The sequence below is a fragment of the Umbelopsis ramanniana genome, assembly GCF_025399195.1.
Source record: "Umbelopsis ramanniana AG unplaced genomic scaffold K450scaffold_49, whole genome shotgun sequence".
Lineage (NCBI taxonomy): Eukaryota > Fungi > Mucoromycota > Umbelopsidomycetes > Umbelopsidales > Umbelopsidaceae > Umbelopsis > Umbelopsis ramanniana.
Window position 1 is genome coordinate 160,247 of NW_026252135.1, and position 21,742 is coordinate 181,988.

General features: G+C 42.9%; 10 protein-coding genes across 10 annotated transcripts; 4 read left to right on the forward strand and 6 right to left on the reverse strand.

The window, feature by feature from the left end:
• Nucleotides 1-29: 29 nt before the first annotated feature.
• Nucleotides 30-2,485, forward strand: K450DRAFT_252018 (uncharacterized protein). Its single transcript, XM_051590808.1, has 9 exons — nt 30-63; nt 131-971; nt 1,031-1,080; nt 1,148-1,281; nt 1,342-1,654; nt 1,719-1,756; nt 1,830-1,950; nt 2,019-2,147; nt 2,206-2,485. Exons 2-9 carry the CDS (start codon nt 185-187, stop codon nt 2,362-2,364), a joined length of 1,731 nt encoding a protein of 576 aa, XP_051442513.1. The 5' UTR covers nt 30-63; nt 131-184; the 3' UTR covers nt 2,365-2,485.
• K450DRAFT_252023 (uncharacterized protein) lies at nt 2,400-4,049 on the reverse strand. Its single transcript, XM_051590809.1, has one exon. The coding sequence runs from the start codon at nt 3,810-3,812 to the stop codon at nt 2,607-2,609; it is 1,206 nt and encodes a 401-aa protein (XP_051442514.1). The 5' UTR covers nt 3,813-4,049; the 3' UTR covers nt 2,400-2,606.
• Nucleotides 4,050-4,151: 102 nt separating this feature from the next.
• Nucleotides 4,152-8,511, forward strand: K450DRAFT_252026 (uncharacterized protein). Its single transcript, XM_051590810.1, has 21 exons — nt 4,152-4,472; nt 4,550-4,580; nt 4,647-4,900; nt 4,969-5,071; nt 5,155-5,536; nt 5,601-5,711; nt 5,782-5,872; nt 5,943-6,047; nt 6,110-6,113; nt 6,210-6,307; nt 6,379-6,535; nt 6,605-6,697; nt 6,771-7,032; nt 7,098-7,144; nt 7,207-7,418; nt 7,492-7,644; nt 7,720-7,919; nt 7,984-8,063; nt 8,124-8,239; nt 8,323-8,343; nt 8,416-8,511. Exons 1-21 carry the CDS (start codon nt 4,206-4,208, stop codon nt 8,428-8,430), a joined length of 2,802 nt encoding a protein of 933 aa, XP_051442515.1. The 5' UTR covers nt 4,152-4,205; the 3' UTR covers nt 8,431-8,511.
• A 50-nt stretch (nt 8,512-8,561) lies between these two features.
• On the forward strand, nt 8,562-8,969 carry K450DRAFT_252034 (uncharacterized protein). The gene is made up of 2 exons (XM_051590811.1): nt 8,562-8,714; nt 8,777-8,969. The coding sequence occupies exons 1-2, from the start codon at nt 8,571-8,573 to the stop codon at nt 8,930-8,932; spliced, it is 300 nt and encodes a 99-aa protein (XP_051442516.1). The 5' UTR covers nt 8,562-8,570; the 3' UTR covers nt 8,933-8,969.
• A 6-nt stretch (nt 8,970-8,975) lies between these two features.
• On the reverse strand, nt 8,976-9,605 carry K450DRAFT_252037 (uncharacterized protein). The gene is made up of 2 exons (XM_051590812.1): nt 9,370-9,605; nt 8,976-9,310 (listed from the first exon to the last, which is right to left on the reverse strand). The coding sequence occupies exons 1-2, from the start codon at nt 9,565-9,567 to the stop codon at nt 9,044-9,046; spliced, it is 465 nt and encodes a 154-aa protein (XP_051442517.1). The 5' UTR covers nt 9,568-9,605; the 3' UTR covers nt 8,976-9,043.
• A 204-nt stretch (nt 9,606-9,809) lies between these two features.
• On the reverse strand, nt 9,810-11,612 carry K450DRAFT_252043 (uncharacterized protein). The gene is made up of 7 exons (XM_051590813.1): nt 11,344-11,612; nt 11,179-11,276; nt 11,043-11,109; nt 10,885-10,984; nt 10,454-10,817; nt 10,228-10,379; nt 9,810-10,072 (listed from the first exon to the last, which is right to left on the reverse strand). The coding sequence occupies exons 1-7, from the start codon at nt 11,538-11,540 to the stop codon at nt 10,037-10,039; spliced, it is 1,014 nt and encodes a 337-aa protein (XP_051442518.1). The 5' UTR covers nt 11,541-11,612; the 3' UTR covers nt 9,810-10,036.
• Nucleotides 11,613-11,649: 37 nt separating this feature from the next.
• K450DRAFT_252049 (uncharacterized protein) lies at nt 11,650-13,204 on the forward strand. Its single transcript, XM_051590814.1, has 3 exons — nt 11,650-11,725; nt 11,791-12,180; nt 12,247-13,204. Exons 1-3 carry the CDS (start codon nt 11,711-11,713, stop codon nt 13,015-13,017), a joined length of 1,176 nt encoding a protein of 391 aa, XP_051442519.1. The 5' UTR covers nt 11,650-11,710; the 3' UTR covers nt 13,018-13,204.
• An 87-nt stretch (nt 13,205-13,291) lies between these two features.
• Nucleotides 13,292-14,865, reverse strand: K450DRAFT_252059 (uncharacterized protein). Its single transcript, XM_051590815.1, has 4 exons — nt 14,803-14,865; nt 14,443-14,727; nt 14,221-14,381; nt 13,292-14,156 (listed from the first exon to the last, which is right to left on the reverse strand). Exons 1-4 carry the CDS (start codon nt 14,845-14,847, stop codon nt 13,625-13,627), a joined length of 1,023 nt encoding a protein of 340 aa, XP_051442520.1. The 5' UTR covers nt 14,848-14,865; the 3' UTR covers nt 13,292-13,624.
• A 115-nt stretch (nt 14,866-14,980) lies between these two features.
• On the reverse strand, nt 14,981-17,466 carry K450DRAFT_252061 (uncharacterized protein). Its single transcript, XM_051590816.1, has 4 exons — nt 16,207-17,466; nt 15,952-16,139; nt 15,673-15,888; nt 14,981-15,599 (listed from the first exon to the last, which is right to left on the reverse strand). Exons 1-4 carry the CDS (start codon nt 17,441-17,443, stop codon nt 15,246-15,248), a joined length of 1,995 nt encoding a protein of 664 aa, XP_051442521.1. The 5' UTR covers nt 17,444-17,466; the 3' UTR covers nt 14,981-15,245.
• Nucleotides 17,467-17,838: 372 nt separating this feature from the next.
• K450DRAFT_252064 (uncharacterized protein) lies at nt 17,839-18,542 on the reverse strand. Its single transcript, XM_051590817.1, has one exon. The coding sequence runs from the start codon at nt 18,533-18,535 to the stop codon at nt 17,918-17,920; it is 618 nt and encodes a 205-aa protein (XP_051442522.1). The 5' UTR covers nt 18,536-18,542; the 3' UTR covers nt 17,839-17,917.
• Nucleotides 18,543-21,742: the final 3,200 nt, after the last annotated feature.

A 21,742-nucleotide genomic window follows, 5' to 3' on the forward strand; every position in this document is an offset into this window, starting at 1 on the left:
CACGACGATAGTTACTGAGCGCCTTGTGAGCCCTAGATCCTTTCTTCAGCTGACATACTTTTGGTAGATAGACTCTCTTGCTCTGCCAAAGCCTTTTACATTCCGCTGATCTTTCAAAATTACATACCAGCAATCCCGAAAAAAGCGCCGCTTTCCGTTCTTCCGACTCTCAAAGTTAGCACCTATGCAATCTGCAAGTGAAGTTCCAGATTCCAACAACGATAGAAGCCAAAGTGATGCCTCCTTAGATATGGTGTCAGAGGCACCCTCCGCTGATAAACTACCTTTACCTCAAAACTTCAACAACCTCGGCAATGCCCCGTTGGCTGACCGCATATTATCCAACTCATCGTACTTGGCTGCGGAAATACCACATAAGATTGGAAACTGGGCAAAAAACATATGGGAGACTTCAACAGATCTATCCAACTCTGTGCTGAATCGACAAGGAGCATCCTTGCCAGGTAGCTGGACTGGCGATAGCAACCAACCGGACATTGAAGAAGCTGCGGATCTCCGCAACCAAGGATTATGGCTTTTGGGTTGCCGTTACGAACTGCCTGATAACGAAAGTTTAGAAAGTAAAATAATAGCAGCTCAAGCAGAATCTATGTTCGATCAACAAGCTGCACACTCTTTGACAGCCGTTCCTGACACTGGTGCTGCACCAGAATCAACTTCAGTCACCGCACACTCCGATACCCCTTCCACTGTCTCAGACGCTCCACCACCAACAGAGAAGCCTGCTAATGATTCAGCCGAAGAAAACACCATCAGTAAATTCGCAGTGTCCTCATTATGGCCAGCTGATTTCTATGAGGATTTCACTTCTCGACTTTGGTATACTTATCGCCACAACTACCCACCTATCCGACCAGCAAATTATAAGACAGATATTGGATGGGGCTGCATGCTAAGGAGCGGACAAAGTCTTCTTGCAAATACATTGATGATACATTTATTGGGACGAGGTATGCATAATTCACTCTTGTAAGAGCTTTATACATCCATCTCACAGTTCAGTACATAGATTGGAGAAGAAGCACAATGACAAAATCCGGCTGGAACCAGTATGCAAAAGTAATTGTTGAAATGAAGTCGGACATGGGAATAGATAGAGCATTTGACTAACGAGGTTTAATTCTAGATTGTACACTGGTTCTTGGACGAATTATCAGCCAGAGCGCCTTTCTCCATACATAGAATAGCCTTGCTTGGTAAACAATTGGGTAAAAACATTGGAGAGTGGTTCGGACCCAGTACAATTGGACAAGTCATTCAGTAAGTATGGTTAAGGCTTATATTCTTTGAAGCACTTGCACAAGGCTAACATGGATACAGGGCTTTGGTCACCGATTACCCTCCCGCAAAACTTACTGTGTATGTAACGTCCGATGGCGTTGTATACAAGAAGGATGTCAGAGCCATCGCAAAAGGAAGTCGCCCCAGATATGACCTAGGAAAGATTTCACCTCGTGGAAGTTCTGAAGAGGCGAGAGAAGAGAGAGAGCTACATCAAAAATATTTCAGCCGCAAAATAGAGATGGAGGAAAGTCCAGCTGATGCTGGTAAATTCCAATCCGTTCTCATTCTTGCCCCCATCAAGCCTGGTATTGACAGCAGCATCAATCCTATTTATTACAAGACGCTTAAAGTACGTTATCGTATTAGTGTACAGTGAACAACTCATATTTGTCTCTAACTTGTTTGAAACACAGGCGTACTTTCAACTTCCTCAATTTGTCGGTATAGCTGGGTAAGCGACTTTTGACCTACATATTAGCTATTTTCATGTCTACACCCACCTAACTAATGTAATGATATCTTAGCGGTCGACCAAATTCATCGCTGTATTTTATTGGTTTACAAGGTGACGACCTTATTTATCTCGATCCACACTTTTCTCGTTCAGCAGTGGAAACAAAAGCACTCCAAGAGTACACAGCAGCAGTAAGACTTAATGCGTTTCATTTGTAAAAGTTGACCAAATCGCGGCACACTGACCAGACGTAAAACAGGATTTCTCTTCATACCATTGTAGCATACCCCGTAAGATACACATTTCCCATTTGGACCCGTCCATGTTGCTTGGATTCTACTGCCGCACCGAAGACGATTTCAACAACTTCTGCGATACTCTTTCTAAGGTACGACCCCTGTTTTACTCTGCGAATGTATCTGATATATATTAACTGTTTGGTATAGATCAATCAAATGTACAAGAAAGCACCATTGCTTACTGTCGATGAAGAAGCGCCAGAGTACGATGAAGATGTACGCAGTGAGGAGGACTTTGGGGTTATTAGTGGCGAGGAATATCATAGTGAACATGACGACGAGTTGTACGACGAGCTATCAAAGTAACCAACCCATCGGAATTGGCACTCTACATCAGTACCTCGCCTTTACCAACATGCCATATGAAGCTTAGACAAACGATGTCCAAGCATGCATGTTATATATATCTCTCTACACAAATATATATCATCGCTGTATATCTTTTTGTTCAGATCAGACGGAGGCTGCGTCTCTAATGTTTATAAATGTTTTAAATAATGTAATGCGTATTTTGAAATGTTCTTGGTAGATGGGTATTTTGAGGTTTTTTATGCTGACTCTCTCGTACAACGAGAGCACTGACACCAAAAGGAATAATTATCAAAAAGGCGGTTTCGTCTTTCGTCCACTGGTTCTGCTACCGAACCGTATGCAATACAAAGCTCGTCTCCTTGCTCGATATTCTGTTCAGCAATAAACACCATGTTGCGGCCTTGTCTGACTTTTCGAATGTTGGGCTCACAAGAGTGGTTGAAGTACACAGCCTTTGGATGCAGAGCCCATCCTAATAGTTCTTGGTCTGATCCTTCAGAAGGATCCCAGATGCCGAACGAGTTGGACATTTCTCTATACAGCACGTGTCGAAACAGTGTGTGATTGAAAGCCCATGGTATATCGATGTCCTTTTTCTCAAAAGCTGCTGAGAAAAACAGGTATAGTTGAATGTCCTGCATAATATCCTCCGGCACATACTTTGAAGCCTCTTCAAAACTTTGTAATGCCGTTGCTGGTATCGTCATAGTTGAGCCGGCCACTTCCATCTTTCGATATAAATCCTGGAATCGAGTGACTTCGTTGTACTGCATATGCATGAGGCTGTCAAAATTCTGTATGGATGGATCGGAAATGCTGTTTTCCGAATAATAGTTGCGAATAAGGCATGTGGCAATCAATTTACACATATCAACTCTTTCACTCTCCGGTACAAACGATTCGGTGTTGGCAAGAAGAGCAGAATCGCGGGTTGCCAAGTTCCAAACACGATCAATATATTCTTTCAGTTTGACACTGTCGTTGATATCTGTTGCCTCTTCAGTTTCAGATATGTCCGCATCCACATGGCCACCAAAGTAGTCTTCAACATCCACTTCACTCGCGGCAGGGGTAGCTATTCCTTCGTGCTGCTCTCTTGCTCGATATTCGTGATCGAGAGCTAAATACGCTTTTTGCACAATTTCCCACTCTCCTGCGTAGTTCGATGTCACTGCCAGTTCCTTACACGAATCTGAGCAGAAGCCTGCGCCTTCAAACGGTGTTTTTCTTCGCTTAATGTCTTGGTGTGCGATTGCACGCACCTTATTTCTTCGAGGGTATGAGCAGTAGAAACACCATAGGCAGGTTTCAGGGAGCCATTCCTGAGAGACAATGGCAGCTATGGGCGAGGATGTCAAAACAGTCTCGCCTTTGGCAATAGATGCCGTTGCGCAATAAGCTCTTCCTCTGCCTCTTATGGTAGTTACTTGTATTGGACACATGCTAAATCTTATATTGGTTGAAGGTTCGATGACGAGCAATGATGGTTCACGTTTGAGCCGAGGACTTTATATGAAGTTGCGTAAGTGCCGTGACGGTATCTTGAAGGCGGAATTGATTCAGGTGAAAAGGAGAGAGGTTTTACGAATATCCAGTCAAAAAACTTTTTTTTTCAAAAAGCGAGGCCCAGAGGTTTCCTTTTTCGCTATCCACCAATAAGAACTTGCACTGGCACAATCGAGTCTCCACGTGCTTGAAAGACGATCGAACCGTCTTTTTCAATCTATACCATCATAAATGTATACGGTATGATTTATAAATACCATTGCTGTTGTAATGGAGTGCTGTTAGCAGGCATCCCTTCTGCAATTTGCGTACAAACAGCCACTGATGAAATGGCGGCGATTGAATTAGTTTCGATGAGCGAATTAACCTGCAACTTGCTTCCTAAGGGATCGCATAACTCTGTTCTTCGTGGCAAGCACAAGTGTTGCATGGCGCATTACCGGCGTCCGTCCACGACCTCAAGTGGGCCACACGTTCGAGAATTAGAAACACAGGAACTTTACCGTGAAGCATTCGATGTCGCTTGTCACGCTGTCCAGTTGGATAATTCGGGAATGCATGCAGAAGCTCGCGAGGCTTACATAGATGCAATCCAGGTATACAACACATTGCACCACCCGTCTCTTGATAATCGGCATTATTACTAATACGAATGGGAATTAACTTGTAACAGCTCCTCGACCGACTTTTGATTCAGAAGTCAGGTAAATTTCATCGTAGTGTACGGCGCTTTACTGACTTAACTGGCATCTAATTATGTAATGGTGTAGATTCAAGTTATGAAGGAGAACGCCAATTAATCATTCAAAAGTCACAGGAATATTCTAGTCGGGCAGAACAACTGTACCGCTATTCTTTTACAGCCGTCATATCCTCCCATCCGGATGCGTCACAGCACGCTATCACACACGATCGAAAAAGTCACAAAGGCAAATTAGCAGGCCCGTTGGACTCCAGATATCAAGACAATGATCAAGCTTGGGTGCCTAAATCAGATATAGACATTCTACTGGAGAAAGCATATGTAATGATTCTAAGCGACATGTTATATTTTCGTCTGTGATGCGGAGAATCTTATTGTCTTTTGTTCAGTTTACGCTAGATCAAGCTATCCTAAACGAGGAGAAAGATTTCACTGATCATTCATTGGAACTGTACAAGGATGCAGCATCGAACTTCCTAAAGGTGTATAGAAGTAAGGCTTGATTTCATGTGGATAGGCGGGATAAGCACACTATCTGGCATTTATTCACTCGGCGTCATTCATCTTTATCACAGAATTGTCGAAAGATGATCCACGATGTCACCATTGTCATGAACTTTGCATGCAAGCGTTAAACAAAGTAGACGAATTAAAAAAATCGGATACGACAAACGGCCTGTTAGTCCCACAAAAGGAGTTTTCACCGAAGGATGATCATCATGCTTCATCTTCCATTTCATCCGCATCCTCAAGCTATTATGCAAGGTCTATCACCAATCATGGAGCAGCACCACTTGGAGCTTTGAAGTGCAAAGAGGATGAAAATTCAATGAAGAAACTCAGTTCTGCTGAAATTGAAATATTGAAGCTTACTTCCAATGTCAACTCAAAGCTCTTTCTGCCATGGGTGGATGAATCGGACTTGCGAGAAAAATTCACCTACGACGAACTCTTTATGTATGTAAACCTGGCAAGTTCGCCACAGCACGGTGTATATTTTGGCTGACATGACTGATTATAGTGACCCCGATGGCTCACTACCATTATCAGCGCTGCAAAGAGCCAAATTTGGTGGATGGAAACGGCCGTCTGAAATCATGCGCAATCCTAAAATGATTGAATTAGTGTCCAGGTAATCCATAAGTCATTATTTCATCTAACATGAATGGTAGATGCATTGTACACTAATACCATTTGTCCAGTTCTGCTCTTGTTCAAGATGTTGTGACAGACTGCTCGTTTGTCGCATCGCTTTGTGTTTCAGCTGCCTACGAGAGGAAGTTCAGGAAGCAGGTAGGAATTAAGTCTTGTATAAAATCTTACATGGTGCTCGCCTGATCTAATTTGATTGTCCGTTGCACAGCTTATAACGTCCTGTATCTATCCACAAAATAAGTTCGGCCAGCCATGTTACAACCCAAGTGGAAAATATATGATTAAACTTCACTATAATGGTATCAAACGCAAGGTAAGTTCAATCGTTTGTTTATATGTCTATGGCAAGAGCGTTTTAGTGACCTTCAGATTGCCATCATCTATATCATTTATCCTCGTGTATAACAGATCAGTAAGTGTAATTTTCTCTGGGCCAAAAATGTTAGCAGCTATGATGTTCTAATAGACGCTTCAGTCGTAGACGATCTTCTGCCAGTCTCCAGAGACGGTACATTGATGTGTACCTTTTCTACCAATCACGAAGAACTGTGGGCTCCTATCATCGAGAAAGCAGTAAGTTCTGATCTAATCACATCCATCGCTTCCCCGGATGGGCCACAACTTATGCATTGCCTATCCTACAGTATATGAAGCTCATGGGAGGTTATGATTTTCCTGGATCTAACTCAGGTATCGATCTCTATACGTTAACTGGTTGGATACCGGAACACATTTTTGTTGAAGACAAGGACTTTGTTGCGAACAATGTTTGGGATAGATTAATGGGAGGCCAGAAATACGGTAAGAAGCGATTCAAAAGGATCCAATGATTTTAGCCCTTACATGTCGCTTATTAATGTATCGTACTAGGCGATGTACTCGTTACTATTTCAACTGGCGAAATGTCAGAGGAGAGTGCGGCGGAAAGAGGCCTAGTGCCTACTCATGCATATGCCGTTATAGGCAAGTTTTTTATCCTGTTGATCTTCCATGTGCTGTTTTATGTCAATCTAACCTGCTTATTCCATGTCATCAGATATAAGGGAGGTCAATGGTACCCGGTTCATGCAGGTCAAGAATCCTTGGAGTCATTTACGTTGGAAAGGACCATACAGTCATATGGACACAGAGAGATGGAATCCAGAGCTTATGAAGGCGCTCAATTATGATCCTTCATCAGCCATGCAGTTTGACGATGGAATTTTTTGGATCGACTTTGATTCTGTATGTGAAAACTTCGTTTCCATCCATCTCAATTGGAATCCCGAATTGTTCATGTACAGATGGGCGCTGCATATGTGAGTGAACACAGCACCTAGAGATATGACTATCCCGCTCGGATGATTTACCGTTCCAATTACAGTCCTTGGCATTGTGATGTTGGCCCGAAGAAAGATACTTACAATTTGGGTAAGTTCTTTGCTGCATACTACATTCTTGCACAGAATACGCTGACGCAAATCAACATCTAGGGTACAATCCGCAATTTAAACTGGTCGTCAAAGTGCCAGAAAACAAGACATCAGCTGTATGGTTGCTGATGTCAAAGCACATTACAGTGACGGAACCAAAGAACACAGACTTTATCACCCTCCATGTATATAATGATACCAACGGCGAACGTGTTTACCATCATGGCAAAGCATTCAAGGAAGGCACCTATGTAAATAGCCCCCATATCTTGGTGAGTATTGTCGTATTGCAAGAAGCCATTGAAGTCATCGCACCACGCTCATACCAGCCTAATTATTAATCAGATCCGCTTCAATGCCCCACCGGGGACGTCGACCTATACGATTGTATTTTCACAACATGAGAAGCTGAAAACGCTCTATTTTTCATTGAAAGCCTTTTCATTTTCACAATTTGAACTCACAGATGTTCCCCAAACATATTCAATTGAACAAAAGGTATTGCCATATACTATCTCGGTCATACCTGTACTTGAATTTTTCCTGTTGCTGACCATACACGATAATCTGCAGATATCTGGTCGATGGACAGATCAATCGAGTGGAGGCAACGCATCTAACGCAAGTTTCATGAACAACCCACAGTGGAAGCTAACCATTTCACCTCCTGAAAGCACTGGCCAACAGAAATGTGGCATCATTATCATGCTTGAAGCTCCAAAGACGTTTGCAATCCACTTACTTTTAGTGGAAGGCGGTAAACGAGTCGCAAGGTAGGAGTATTTGCATATGTTACGGCTGTCACAAGATCGGATGAACTTATCATACTGTTATCAGTTTTTCACCCAGAGAAGTCGTTTCCCAAACAAATTCATATCAACATGGATTCTGCTGCTGTGAACTTCGCGATATCAAACGTAGGTGGAAGGATTTCGGCGGTCTATGCTCTTTACCTTGGTACTAACTTGTGCTCTCAGCCGGTTCCTATACTATCATAGCGTCTACCTATGAACCGGGGCTAGTTGGCGATTTCCTTTTAACAATCGCTAGTAACACGCAGTACACTATTGATTCTATACCCGTTGAAGGCGCTGTAAGTCAGCTATGAATTGCAATATCATCAGCTTTGTATGGTATACTGATTGTGCTTACTCTCCTCGCACAGGGCATGTTCAGAAAAGTCATCAATGGCGAGTGGTATGTCTTTTGTCTGACTTGATCAATCATACCTTACTGCTGTTGCTTATATGCATTGACATTGTCTTATAGGATCGTCGGATATAATGCAATGGGATGTTCTACGTATAGAAACTACCACCGAAACCCAAGATACCACTTAGAAATACGGGAGTTGACAACTGTCAGGTAAGGCACAGGTTGAATTACATGCCATTGCACCAGTTTTAAAAAGTGAAAAAACTCAAATGAATTCGCCTTGCAGAGTTCGTTTACAGACTGATGGCATTGAGCCTATTCCTCCTACCAATGTTACCATTTACGAAAAGCATCCAAGCGCTGTTTTCGGCCGCGAAATAGCCACCTCAGGCCCTTATACCAATGTTGTTCAGGTACGCGCCTACTTTTGACTGTCATTAGCTATATCATTTCTCAAGTTCATCCATTTCATCAGGGAGTTGCTACGGGAGATACGGTTTTGACACAAAATGCGTATGGTTATGTGATAGTATTTGCTACTCACCAAAAGGACGTTGCAGGGAAATTTATATCGTTTGTGTATAGCGATAGACCAGTCAACGTTCGACCGGACAAGATCACTCCTATGTAAAAATAAAAAATTTACCCATTGTCCCTTACAATATTCACTCTAGTCACGTACGGTATTCTTCTTTTTTTATTTATGAGTATAATGGAGGTTTATTTGTCACTATGACCCCTCCTACTGTGTCTTTTTAGGATCGGTGTGTCGAATACGCTTCTGTTGAACGACAGTCAACGCACGCTGACCAGTGATGAAAGCTACTACGCTCAAAACAGAGAGATAGCCTAGGGTCTGGAAGAGGTTTAGGTGTGTCCAGTAGTTGAAGAAAAGAAATTCAATTGCTGCAAGGGTTCCGAGGAAACTGAAGATTGAGACAGTTGAAGTCATGGACTCGTTTTGTATGCTGTTGATGACTTTGGCGGGTGTATATCCCAATTGTGCCCACTAAAAACAAGAGAATCAGACTATGAAACCAATGAGCACAGACACATTCAGTCACTTACGCCAGCTAACAATGCTATCCAAGGTGCAAGAACTAGCAGGGACGCCAATTGTGACACGATCTTAGGAGGCATTTTTTCTTGTGCTCGGAATTGATGAACAATTTCAGGCTGTACACCAAATTCATCTTCGACGCCAGCAGCTAGTACACTAGCTAACGTAAATGAGAGGACAAGCAAGGCGCGTCGTAGGTTTGCCATTGGATGAGCGAGATCAGATGCTGCAAGCCAGTTCGAAACTCAACAATTTCGGCATTCGAAAATCGAGAGCTTGATTCAAATTGCCAGCGAATGGAGGCCTCCACGTCATCAACCACTGCATTGACACCAACCACTATGTCCCTCTCCCTTTCTTTAAGTTACTTTGATATCGAACTTTGATTTCGTATAATTGTCTTCAACATAACCTCTTAAAACGTTAGATGTTCCATTGGTATTCGATGAAAGAGAAGAAATGACTTGCGCGCGATGAGGCGCGACTTCTATGAGGTTGCTTTAATGGGATCGAAGAGAGCGACTTGATCTCTTTGACTTTGGGATTTTAATTAGATGACAGGGAAAATGTATATCTACATTGTTCCATAAAAAAGTGGCTCCTCACGGAATGAATAAATGTACAAGGTGATGAATACTCAGCAATTAAACTATGGACTATAAAATTTCCCCAAGTTCAAGTGGACATGTTGATACTCGGTTGCCAGAGTGACTGTGAGTTGAGAGAAGCAAATGCATTTAGTTTTGAGAAGAATAAAAGTAGGTAGGAGGGTATCTTCGACCATTATAAACCAGAAACTCCATAACTTTAACGAGCACTGGGGAACAAGAGGTCGTTGTACAGCGAATGAAGACATTGTCACTTACCACTTGCTGGTGTCCGGTCACCATCATGGTATATCTTGGATTGAAACCAAAACATGAAAGTGGTGCTTCTTCTGCCCTTAACTGCTTAATCGGCTGGTTGTCCATGCTTGGATTTTCAATGTCCCACACGCAAAGGCTGCCATCTTGCGATCCTGAGAATATGGCAGAAGGGGTAAGTTAAGCGTCATTGAAACTTGCCCCACAACAAATTATACAATGTTCATACCAGCGAAAACAAAGCGGCCATCAGGTGAAAGACCAGCATCACATCCTCCGTTATCAGGAGATTGTAGCCCAATATGCCCTTCATATCGTTGTTTTAGATGTCCTTCAAATGCATCAACAAGGTAATGTGTGTTACCGGCAGTAGTGATCAGAATATTCTTTCCGTCGTTAGTAAACTTGAGAGAAGTCCATGTCGGGAATCCTTGTGGTGACTGATGGTCAGATAAGTTCCATGTCGCAAAAGGGCCTTTATCGAACGTCTTCACGTCATAGATTTTGATTGTATTTGAGTTGAGTCCCACAGCGAAAGTAAGTCCCGATGGATCAAAGGCAATATTAGGCCGTCCACCAACGTTCAACAATCCCTATTTGAAGCTGTGTTTAGCAAACACACGATGTTATCCTGAACAATGCCATCTATCTGTCTGTTACCTGGCAGGACGAGGATCGCAAATCCCATAAACGAATGGTCTCATCTAATGAAGCTGAGAGAAAGACATCGTCAAGTGGTGACATTTCAACAGAAATCACTCTATATTGGTGTGTTAGTTGATATCAGACGGTCGCTGCTCTGCAAATTTCGGACTTACTTTTTCTTGTGCCCTCTAAAGTATCTGATGTACTTGTTATCATGCAATGACAAGTATCGCAAACTATCTAAAATCGACCCAAAACCATAAATAACATATTCTTACAGCTAACCCCCTTCATGATATGAAGACTGACCATCATCTTTTGTTGACGCGTATATGACGTTGCTTGATCGATGAGTAAACCGAGCCAAGTGCACGCCGTATTTTTTGCTGAAAAGCGTTCCTTCAAGCCTAAGTAACAATGTCCAATTTTAGCTTGAGTCTCTTCCCGACTGCGCGCGTTTTCATTCATACTTACGTTCCCTGTCGACAGTTGTATATGTGGATGCTCTCGTCTGACGAAGATGTCACGCAGAGTTCTCCGGTATCATCGAATGAGAGTGAGCTAATAGGTTTTGCGTTGTCCTTGAAGACCTTTGCGGTTTTAAACGTCGAGATGGAGGACAGAGACAGAGCTAATGGTTGCTGTGCTCCATCGTCTAATTGTGTCTGCATCACTCTGACTCGATCAGTCGCTTGGGCCTCGCGCAGTCACAGGTTTTTGAGGGCTGCCATCCAAAAATCAACAACACACGAAAAAAAAAAATTTACTGCAAAGCTGTCAATTAAAACACCCGCCAGCAAAACATCACATCATCTCTTTCTCTTTTGATCATCACTAGAAAATGGCTCCCATTGGTGTAAGTCTCCCATGTTATTGATCCATGCTCGACACTTCAAACACTAAACTCCACATCATCTTTAGAAAATCTACTCTTACCCCAACAACCCCAGAGTTGCTAAGGCCTTGATTGCTGCCCGTTACAATGGCCTCGAGGTTGAAGTCCCTGCTGACTTCACCATGGAGACTTTCAAGTCCCCCGAGAACCTCAAGAAGTTCCCATTGGGCAAGGTCCCCGTTTTCGAGGGTGCTGATGGATTCCAACTTTTCGAGTCCTCTGCTATCGCTTACTACGTCGCCGCCTACAAGGAGAACACTGATCTCCTTGGTGCCACCGCCGCTGAGCGTGCCCTTGTCCAGCAATGGATCCTCTTTGCTGACAATGAAGTTAACAACAACTTCTCTGCCTGGTTTGGTCCTCTTATGGGTTACCAACCCTACCTCAAGCCCAGCGTTGATGCTGCTATTGAGAAGGTCAAGCGCGCCATGGATGTCCTTAACAAGGTCCTTCTCCACCAGACCTACTTGGTCGGTGAGAAGGTCACCTTCGCTGATATCTGCGTTGCCACCTCTTTGGTCGGCCCCTACAAGATGGTCTTCGATAAGGAGTTCCGTGCCCAATACAAGAACGTTAACCGTTACTTCAACACCTTGATCAACCAGCCCCATTTCAAGGCTGTCGTCGGTGATATCCCTCTTTGCGAAACTGCTTTGAAGTACACTCCTCCTAAGAAGGAGAAGAAGCCTGCTGCTGAGCAACCCAAGAAGGAGAAGAAGGCCGAGCCCAAGAAGGAGAAGAAGCCTGAGGCCGCTGAAGAAGCTGATGAGCCCAAGCCCGAGCCCAAGCCCAAGAGCGCTCTTGACCTTTTGCCTCCCTCTCCTTTCGTCATGGATGCCTGGAAGCGTATGTACTCCAACAACGATACCGATGTTGCCATGAAGTGGTTCTGGGAGAACCACGATCCCCAGGGTTTCTCTCTCTGGAAGGTCGACTACAAGTACAACGATGAGCTTACCCAAACCTTCATGTCTAACAACTTGATCGGTGGTTTCTACGCTCGTCTTGAACGTGCTCACAAGTACGCTTTCGGTTCCATGATTGTCCGTGGTACCAACAACAACAACACCATCTCCGGTTACTGGTTGATCCGCGGCCAAGAGGTTCCTTTCGAAATCTATGATGCTGCTGATTACGAGTCCTACAACTTCACCAAGGTTGAGCCCGCTCAATACGAAGAGAAGAAGAAGGAGATCGAAGACTACATGTCCTGGAACTTCGAGGATCTTGCCGATGGTAAGATCTTCAAATAAATTACATTAGCTCCACCCCCTTCAAAATTGGATATAATTCAATGCAATAAATACATTCCGATATTGGCAATGGCATAGGTATTCGCCTTGTTGATGATATTATATGTACCTCAAAGTCATCGAAAGTTCTGCTGTTGCTGCATTGTGTAAAGTTATTGTATTATTGTGTTCGAAGTTTATGCCCGTGTTATCTTCGCTTAGGATGCAGAAGTTTAACGCTTCAGTAAACGTGTTTAGTTGGGCATTAAATTCATCAATTGGTGTGCAGAATGCATAGGGTTACAAATGTGCCATGTCTATTTGGAATTTATGTACTGGTAATAAAAAAGACGAGCTTTTAACGAGCGCTACACATTCTAATATGCATATGCGTTGATTCTTATGACTTATATACAATGTTGAAACCCTTCTATTACTTAAACCAAGAATCATATCATGGCATTATACTGGCAATAATGCAACCGCGTAATACGCCAGCATCTGTTGACTTCTCAGTCGTTTGTTTTGTTTGCATATTGAGTCCGATATCCTCAACAGCTAAATATTAACTTAGAACGCCAATCTTTCAATTGGCAAGGTTGTTGGTCTTTGTGTGTTGATTGGCTTTTTAGGAATCAATGGAATATTGTGCCTCGCTGGTAACAGCAGAGGGTGGACTTGAAGGAGTTGAACCCAGATCCGAGAAGGGCTTCCGCATCGATTCAATCGTATCCTTGATAGCATCTATCGCCCGATCCTTCGTCGCTCTCGGACGACGAGTTCGTTTCTGGCTAGGCGTTATCTCGGAATCATTACCTTCTTCATCCCCTGCAGTCCTCTTCCCTGCATGGTCCGGAACTGCACGAGATACCTTGTTTTCGCCACCGCTACTGTCCGATTTCTTTGGGCGACCAACTGGGCGAGACGTCTTCTTTATAGTCGGCATTGGTGTGCTACGTACAGCCGTGAACTCTGCCGAATCAACAAGTTCTGATGAAGTAGGTTGCGTTATGGTGTCCTTGATCGACGCCCAATAGTCAGTAGTTGCTCTAGTAATTTCGGAGTCGATGCTCTGAGGTCGTTTGTATTGTGCACGTGCATCGTGCTTTGGCAGATGGCCCTTAAGATATTCTTTCTCTATTTTACTTGCAATGCTTGTCCTGTTTTGTAACATTAGTTATAAACTAGTACCCCACAGCCTGATTCACGAAACCAAACACTCACGCTGATCTATTTGGTAGAACTGACTCATACGCTTCATGGTCGTGGCCAAGAATGGGATATAAAGCGTGGAGTATAGCTATTTCCCTAACCGTCCATGGCCCTCTTCCTCTCCCTTTCGGAGTTTCCGTCGTCAGGTCCTGACTGGCAGTTTGTATCGTTTTCTGATTGCCAGTATTGTTAATGCAAGCCATAACGATTATATTATCAAAGATAACTACAAACCTTGACTTCTTTGGCCTTTGCTTCTACTCTCTCATCAACGTCCTCCAGCCAGGGCCGATATAGGCCGAGAAGTATATCATCGCCTTCTTTGTTTGTGACAGGACAAGCTACATTTAGCAGTGTCAATAATTGATGGGTTTGCTGCTGCTTTTCAAGCATTCCAAGCATCATAGGCTGCATGATCTCCTCGCGATCTTGACTGGCAAAGACTGCAGGATTTATACGTCGAAGAAATTCCGCCATTTCCTTCGCTTGCCGTTGTCGCATGTGCGCGAGTTCCGAGGCCTAAACAGAGGCGATCTAGCATCAGTATACCTTTTCCTGAAAATATATGCCAAAGCTCAAGCAAACTCGACTCACTAATTGATATAACGTTGTAATGGGTGCTTCCTTCTGTGATTCCATGCAGCAATAAAAAGTAAATGTGAAGGGGGAGGGTTTTTTTGCCTCTCAACAAAGGCTATATTTTTTTCAAATTTCATTGTCAGTCCACCCTCGAGCTGGTTGATTCACAACTGGCCAATTTATGCAGCATCATGTCCCCTCTCTTCAGTTCATCACCGTAATGTGAAGCCCAAGCAACAAGATTTTGACACAGGCACAAATTCATGCTTTACCGAAAAGACTTGTACTATGTAATTCAAGTGCTCTACTGAGACATGAAATGTTGACAATACTAGCGTTAACGGACATATCATCAAATATTGACATGGTAACAAGTTACACTATAACAGAAGCTATACAGCCGTTTACTGAGGAATAACATGTAGATTGTAAGAGTAGGGCTTGCGATCCCCATCGCCCTAGTTCTCACTTTTAATTTTATCTTTAAAGTAAGACTCGAGTGCCTTCGTCTTAGGTGCGCCACCTTTAGTCTCTTTCTCTTCGTAATCATGATTTCCGTACCCTTGATTTGATTTTGGCTTCGGTACTGGACCTCCTTTGCCAAGGACTAGCTTGAACGCAGCAATTGCTCTTTCTCTCGCCACCTTGTGATCAACTATAGGTTTCTCTCGGTAGCCTAACTTGACTAGCTCTTTTGCTGAGAGGACCGAATGAGGATTGTGAATCGCTGCTGATGTCTTTAGCCCAGCTAATTCAGGCACCCAGCGTTTGATGTATACACCGTCCGGATCAAATTTCTCACTTTGCGTATACTAAACAAGTTTGGTACTGATTAGCTTAACAATGTTGCATGTGCTAGTCTCGCCGACAAGCCAATTCACTCACCGGATTAAAGATGCGAAAGTACGGTTGAGCATCAGTGCCGGTCGATGCAACCCATTGCCAGCCACCATTGTTACTAGCGAAATCACCGTCAATCAGACTGTTTGCAAAAAACTTTTCACCATGTTGCCAGTTGTGAAGCAAATGTTTGGTCAAAAAGCTAGCAACTATCATCCGAACACGATTGTGCATCCACCCCGTCTTTTGAAGTTGTCGCATCTGCGATGGTCAGAAAGTCAGACACTGCTAAAGTAGAAGGTGGAGTAGTGGATATATGCTTACACCAGCGTCCACAATAGGATATCCTGTCTTGCCGTAACACCACGATTGAAAGACATCATCTTCGAATAACCATTGAATGTTCATGGTCTCCAGCTTGAAAGGCTTGCTCATGCAGACCCGAGGAAATCCTACCAAGACGTTTCTGTAGAAATCGCGCCATATTAACTCTTGAATCCAGGTAACGATACCTAGCGCATTCGACTATTAAAAGATATTTCAAACTGGTGTAGTCAAGCTCAGTTTTGCCTTATTTACCTGAAGAGCCCGTGTCAAGTTTACCTCCATTCGCTTCCATCGCTTTGACGATACACTGCTTTGTTGTTAATGCACCAACTGCTAGATAAGGACTGAGCCTGCTTGTACCATTCTCCAAGTTGGGATAATTCCTCGCATCGTTGTAAGCTGTGATGCCTGGCGATTCATGCTTCCCAGCTCCGCTGCAAAATTTGTCCAGGTTTTGAAGTGCATTCACCTCACCAGCTGGCCAAAGTTCCTCAAGATGTTTCTTTTTCTCCGCTTCCAATTCAAACCCCTTCAGAACATCAGGTATAGCATCTGGGTGGGCTATGGAGAGGCTCTCTAAATCTGCAACGGAGTTCATTGGCGATGGGAAATCCGACAGTGGACGAGCCAAGGTTAGATATTTATCCTTTGACTTCTTGACGACATCGAACCACATTCTTTTAAATGGTGAGTAGACTGTGTATGTCAAATTGCTGGATTTGCTTTTAAGTACACCAGGTGGTACAACACATTGATCCTGGTGTAAATGGAACTCGACATGATCGTTAGGCAGAGACTTGATCAATTTCGCATCCCGACGCGATTCATCGATTTCGTATTCTTGGTTGGCGAACAAATCGGAAACTGAGTATGCATTACAAAGTTGGTGCATATCCTTGATAACATCGGCTGCGCTTGACGAGGTCTTTACTAATAGAGGTATGCGGTAGCTCTCCCACAATATCTCTGACAAGGTGGCCAGATTTCGTAAAATAAAATCCACTTTGACTGCCCCAACGTCATGAGACCTGAATTCGCTTGGTGATAGTACAAATAACGCAATGACAAGTGCTTTTCTCCTGCCTGGTTCACTTTCGTGCTGGTCTTGAGCCTTTTGTAGCGCGTGTGCTAAAGCAGGATTATCTTTTGTTCGCAAATCAGACCGAAACCAAACCAACATGTTGTTTTTGCCATTGCTGGGCTTAGTAACTGCATCCGCCATACTATCATTTTGAGAGATCTTTCGTCGTTTAGGCGAACTGGGCGGCGATTGCGACCTTTTTTTGCTACGGTCGGTAGGCTGGTTAGCTTTATGAGGTGACATCACGAGAACGTTCAATGGGTACAGCTTGTTGTAGACTTTTAACAAAGATCGAATTGTGAAAATGATTAAACGCGATAAAAAAAATGGATATCGAGTGGATTGAAAAAGACGAGTAATAGTAAAACGATTAAACAGCTTGTTTGCAGATGCGTGGTTCTTAAACATTTTTTGGTCCCGATATGGCAATCGATCTTTAGCCTACTGTTTGAGACTTCGATTACCGCTGTTTCCATCGCCTGTCCATTTACCATAGAACGTCATGATGATATTTGAGATCTCCCATTTCTCAAACAGTATGAGGTGTAGAGATATGTTAGTATGCACTTCATTTGAGTAGTGAATAACATCTGTAAGGCGGCCAAAGCAAACATGCTGTATCCCTACGATCTTCTACACAGACCAATTGATAGTTTGCATATAACTCCCTTGGTTAACATTTGCAGAATTGCAGTGGCTGTCAATTCGATTTTAATGAGCCAAGCATAACTTTCCTATGCAAAGGTAATACTGCGTGGCTTAGAAGGCCGATGGTGGCAAAGCTCCGCTTCGTTAGGGCATAAAAGCTCTGAGGGTATGAAAAAGTGATTTTATATAAAATTAAACATCTATTACATATGCTAGCTATTCTATTGTCATTTATTAAGAGAAGTCTTCCAATTTCCTTTCATAGTTACCGACCCATTCACCCCATGCTAAAATACTCGCCTCCTGATGCAATTTCTCAGTCACAGATTCCTTGTCTGGGTATGGACCAACGTCAGGCAATGGCTTTTTCAACGCCACGAGTTGGTAAAAGTATCGGTGTTCGCCATGGTTAACGAGTGGTTTAGGTCCATCATATACGTGCTGTCTACGATTCTTTCCATACTTGAACCCTCCATTCAACATGTACGACCCTTTTTCAGACTTCTGGAAATCGGAGGGCTTCAAAGAGGTTACACTTGCTGGTATTCCGTAGTATAGTCCATGCACTATCGGTTCAGACAAAGGAACATCTGCATCTTCACAAATAAGTATGTACTCTGCAGCACCATCGACGGCATTCCAAGACAGTTCAGGAAAGTCGCTTTCTCCGTCCTGTGTATGCCTTTTCAGCATCCTCGATCCGGACTCGCCGAGATCAGCCGAGGTGATTTGAATTGTAGGCGGGATATCGGCAAACGCAGAGTTTCGAGTGAGAAGCTTGTTTACATCACTTCTTCTTGAAGAGAGAAGGTAGGTTAAAGCCAATTCGATGTATATCGTGAAAGGGTACATTGTTGATGAGGGAACGAATTTTACTTAGCCACTTTGATAGCCTTAAATATACCCCCAGTCTCGGTTTACGGTAAAACATTTGTGCGCAATATTCCAATGCCGCTCCTCTTTTCAGCCAATGTGCCCAATTTGCTACCAGCACAGACCAGAATTTAACGAGCAGATCGGTTAGGCAAGCGATATGCGACCCGACATCTTCGGTAAACCACTGATTACGGATAATTGATAGCAAGTTTGTTTGAAAGCTGATGGGAGAAAATCTATCGAAACATAGCCATTAGGCAACAATTCCAATGTAGTTTTGTATGTCTTTCTGGGCTGCCCCCTGCACTATTTCACGCTCCAAGCTCCACAACAGAAAGAGAATGCTTCCATTTACCACTGCATTACCAAACCGTTGCCCATTTCCGAAAAGGCATCGTGGATCCACAGCCAGGACTATGCAAAAATCATTCAGAGCTTAACTCAATTTCGGTAGAAGTGGACGTCACTGCATTCCGCACATTTGCAAATCTCACTGAAATGGCAAACTGTCCTGATTGCAGACCTAGATGCTATGACTGGGTTAGAAGCGTACGTGAAGGGAAGTCAGGCTAGGTCAGAAATGTAAATCCAAAACAGAAGGCAATGAAAATGCTTACCTCCCAGCTATAACGGAGACAGCAAGATTTTTGAAAGTTAAGGTCACTCTGATAACAAGTGCATATAAGACAACGCCAATATGATTCATTAAGACTGGAACGTGCAAATGATGAACAAAAGCAATGTATACTGGAAAGGTCAGTAGATCTCCAAATTCGACATGTTCGGTCGAACTTGTATACGATGAACCGTGTAACCATTGCATTATACCTGTAGAGAAGTCTGGCATGATGTCCAAAGACAAATTAGGGAAGGCATTCAAGCGATCTACAACAATAGAATAGATCTTCCTTGTATTTGGTAGCACCAGAACGATTTCTTTATTTTGATCAGCGCAGTACATGCTGGAGGGATTGAGGGCAGTCATACCGCGGAGCGAACTTTGACACAACTTACGCCCAAAGAGCAAAGGCGCCGAGTTACCGCAAGGAGCATTCGTAAGGGATCCAAGAATTTCCCCTTTCTCAAAGGGCATATAGCTACTGTGTGGAATAGCTCTCTTTGGCAACATGAAAGTTCGAATGGTAATGTACCAGGCTGTCAACTGGTAATGAGGAGGATGGCTCTTTGAAGTCTACATCAAAAGTAACGTAAAGTGACAGCAATGAAATAAGGGGCTTTAGAGAATCAGTCATGGGAGGGGATCAAAGGTAAGCTTATGACTGTGAAGGAACGAAAGCAAATGGTAAAGACTTATGTTATGCCACACATGGTCGGAAAAGAGGTGACTGGACTTTTGACGGTGAGTTAAAGAACGTCTTGATGCAGGATTACTGTAGGGGATAAAGGGTCAATAAATGGAGCTGTTGTGTTTATTGAACATGAAGATGGCTTGCAGATCGAAGGTGCAACATTGTCGGGGAAGAATCAAAAAGGTTTGCAAATGGTCGAAGCAACTTCGTGAAATGAGAAAGGAATTTTATCTTTAAGAATGCTTAACACAATATCAAAAATATAACTCAACTTGAACGGATACTGCCAACAAATGCACCAAAGTATCCTGATGGACTTTGGAGATTAAGTGCGCATTTTTGTCAATCAGACAACATAAGTCTCCACAGCAGAGAAAGCTTTACACGTCTAATGAACCACGGTTGCTTTCTGAAGGCATCAGGTGCCCATTAATTAGTTGTCATATACATACAGAGTGTATGAGAGCAGGGATTTGGGCTTACACCGAAGGCAGACTTTTTGAACTCTCCCTTATGGTATGCGATCGCAATAAGTAACGCCCAGTAACTGGTAAATGAAGAAGCGCTTTAGCCAGTTTTCTGGGTCAATATCAAACTGCTAGACAAAACTTGGGAAGTTTGACTAGTAAACAAGTCAGCATAACACCAGGGACGCTGTCAAGATTAAAGCACGGTCTTGCTTAAATACAGCTTTGGTGGGGTTAAAATCAAGCGAAGAGCTGAACACCTCAGTATCTGGCATATCATTTCGTTTTCCCGTCCCTAAGTTTGACCCTAGTTTTCTGTGTAGCGTAAGCGTTATTGGGCTATCAGACCTGAGCAATACTGTGCTTTTTGGCCTAATATGATGACAATGACTACTTACCTTATAAGGTGTGGTTGTATGCAAACATAATAAATTGCAAAAAAATCGATAATCAAAGTTGGAGACGAATTAGCCTACGTATAGTTATATTGCTATAAACTGACAATTTTTTACTAATTAATGTTGGTACTAGATAGTTTTTTTCTATACCCGTGTCATTTGTATCATCCTTTCTAGATATTATAATTTTGATTTTTGCATAGTCGACAGGTAAGTAATGCTTTTGTCATTGTCCGACGGACAACATCTTTGTTGTAAAAATTAAAAGGCTTCAAATACCTGGTTACTAAATGAAGATTCAAATAAGATCTGGTTATAAAGATATGAGTTCGAAGAGCAAGGATTTAAAATCGTAATCTATGAAGTCGTTTGTTGTATAAATTCTTATATTATGGAAGTGGCTTATTAGAGAATGTTCAAATTGCACGTATATGGAGAAATTGGTACGAACGATAGCTTAAGGATCTACTCTAAAGCCTAGAGGAGATATCTCTGATAGTTCAATTGATGATAGTCTCAAAGCACAGTAATAAGTATGTTAACCGATATGTTTTTCTGCCATTGAAATATATTGGATATAAATAGAAACAAAATTTTAAAAAGGATTTGCTGACTGAGATACATCAGCATCCCTCAAAAAATTATTGTGACGAGGGCGAAGGGATGGAGGTAAGAAAAGGTATGATTTGAGAGGAGTGGAATGGGAGGAAGAGGTGTTTTGTTTACAGGATGGTGTTGATGTAATTTCAGACTCCGACGCCGACAAAAGGCTCTGTAGGCAGTTCAGTAAGTGTCTGTTTGGATTCAAATTAACATGAGATAGGCATCCAAGTGCACTCTATCCAGCTATAGCATTCAAACGCAAGGTCAACTAGGAAACAACGGCTAGGCGATCGACTTCGTAAAGCAGTCACAATCCCGTGACCAAGCGGACACCTCTTTAACCTCTATGCTACGACCATATGAAGAAGAAACCGCCGGATCCCGTCCGATCTCCGCAGCTAAACT

What these genes read in the sequence shown, in the direction of transcription:
- K450DRAFT_252049 (XM_051590814.1), top strand. An exon ending in TTGATGCTGCTATTGAGAAG is followed by an intron (nt 12,181 to 12,246) that starts GTCAAGCGCGCC and finishes GTCGGTGAGAAG; the next exon opens with GTCACCTTCGCTGATATCTG.
- K450DRAFT_252034 (XM_051590811.1), top strand. Translation starts at nt 8,571, where the DNA reads ATGAATTCGCCTTGCAGAGTTCGTTTACAGACTGATGGCATTGAGCCT. An exon ending in CTTATACCAATGTTGTTCAG is followed by an intron (nt 8,715 to 8,776) that starts GTACGCGCCTAC and finishes CCATTTCATCAG; the next exon opens with GGAGTTGCTACGGGAGATAC.
- K450DRAFT_252043 (XM_051590813.1), bottom strand. Translation starts at nt 11,540, where the DNA reads ATGCAGACACAATTAGACGATGGAGCACAGCAACCATTAGCTCTGTCT. An exon ending in TTTAGAGGGCACAAGAAAAA is followed by an intron (nt 10,985 to 11,042) that starts GTAAGTCCGAAA and finishes ACACCAATATAG; the next exon opens with AGTGATTTCTGTTGAAATGT. An exon ending in TGCGATCCTCGTCCTGCCAG is followed by an intron (nt 10,818 to 10,884) that starts GTAACAGACAGA and finishes AGCTTCAAATAG; the next exon opens with GGATTGTTGAACGTTGGTGG.
- K450DRAFT_252064 (XM_051590817.1), bottom strand. Translation starts at nt 18,535, where the DNA reads ATGTACCCTTTCACGATATACATCGAATTGGCTTTAACCTACCTTCTC.
- K450DRAFT_252061 (XM_051590816.1), bottom strand. Translation starts at nt 17,443, where the DNA reads ATGTTTAAGAACCACGCATCTGCAAACAAGCTGTTTAATCGTTTTACT. An exon ending in ACTTGACACGGGCTCTTCAG is followed by an intron (nt 16,140 to 16,206) that starts GTAAATAAGGCA and finishes CGAATGCGCTAG; the next exon opens with GTATCGTTACCTGGATTCAA. An exon ending in ATCCTATTGTGGACGCTGGT is followed by an intron (nt 15,889 to 15,951) that starts GTAAGCATATAT and finishes TGACCATCGCAG; the next exon opens with ATGCGACAACTTCAAAAGAC.
- K450DRAFT_252018 (XM_051590808.1), top strand. Translation starts at nt 185, where the DNA reads ATGCAATCTGCAAGTGAAGTTCCAGATTCCAACAACGATAGAAGCCAA. An exon ending in ACAATTGGACAAGTCATTCA is followed by an intron (nt 1,282 to 1,341) that starts GTAAGTATGGTT and finishes ACATGGATACAG; the next exon opens with GGCTTTGGTCACCGATTACC. An exon ending in TTTATTACAAGACGCTTAAA is followed by an intron (nt 1,655 to 1,718) that starts GTACGTTATCGT and finishes TTTGAAACACAG; the next exon opens with GCGTACTTTCAACTTCCTCA.
- K450DRAFT_252059 (XM_051590815.1), bottom strand. Translation starts at nt 14,847, where the DNA reads ATGGAATCACAGAAGGAAGCACCCATTACAACGTTATATCAATTA. An exon ending in CAAAGGCCAAAGAAGTCAAG is followed by an intron (nt 14,382 to 14,442) that starts GTTTGTAGTTAT and finishes ACTGGCAATCAG; the next exon opens with AAAACGATACAAACTGCCAG. An exon ending in GTTCTACCAAATAGATCAGC is followed by an intron (nt 14,157 to 14,220) that starts GTGAGTGTTTGG and finishes GTTACAAAACAG; the next exon opens with GACAAGCATTGCAAGTAAAA.
- K450DRAFT_252026 (XM_051590810.1), top strand. Translation starts at nt 4,206, where the DNA reads ATGGCGGCGATTGAATTAGTTTCGATGAGCGAATTAACCTGCAACTTG. An exon ending in ATGATTGAATTAGTGTCCAG is followed by an intron (nt 5,712 to 5,781) that starts GTAATCCATAAG and finishes CCATTTGTCCAG; the next exon opens with TTCTGCTCTTGTTCAAGATG. An exon ending in GAAAGATACTTACAATTTGG is followed by an intron (nt 7,145 to 7,206) that starts GTAAGTTCTTTG and finishes ATCAACATCTAG; the next exon opens with GGTACAATCCGCAATTTAAA.
- K450DRAFT_252037 (XM_051590812.1), bottom strand. Translation starts at nt 9,567, where the DNA reads ATGGCAAACCTACGACGCGCCTTGCTTGTCCTCTCATTTACGTTAGCT. An exon ending in GGATAGCATTGTTAGCTGGC is followed by an intron (nt 9,311 to 9,369) that starts GTAAGTGACTGA and finishes TCTTGTTTTTAG; the next exon opens with TGGGCACAATTGGGATATAC.
- K450DRAFT_252023 (XM_051590809.1), bottom strand. Translation starts at nt 3,812, where the DNA reads ATGTGTCCAATACAAGTAACTACCATAAGAGGCAGAGGAAGAGCTTAT.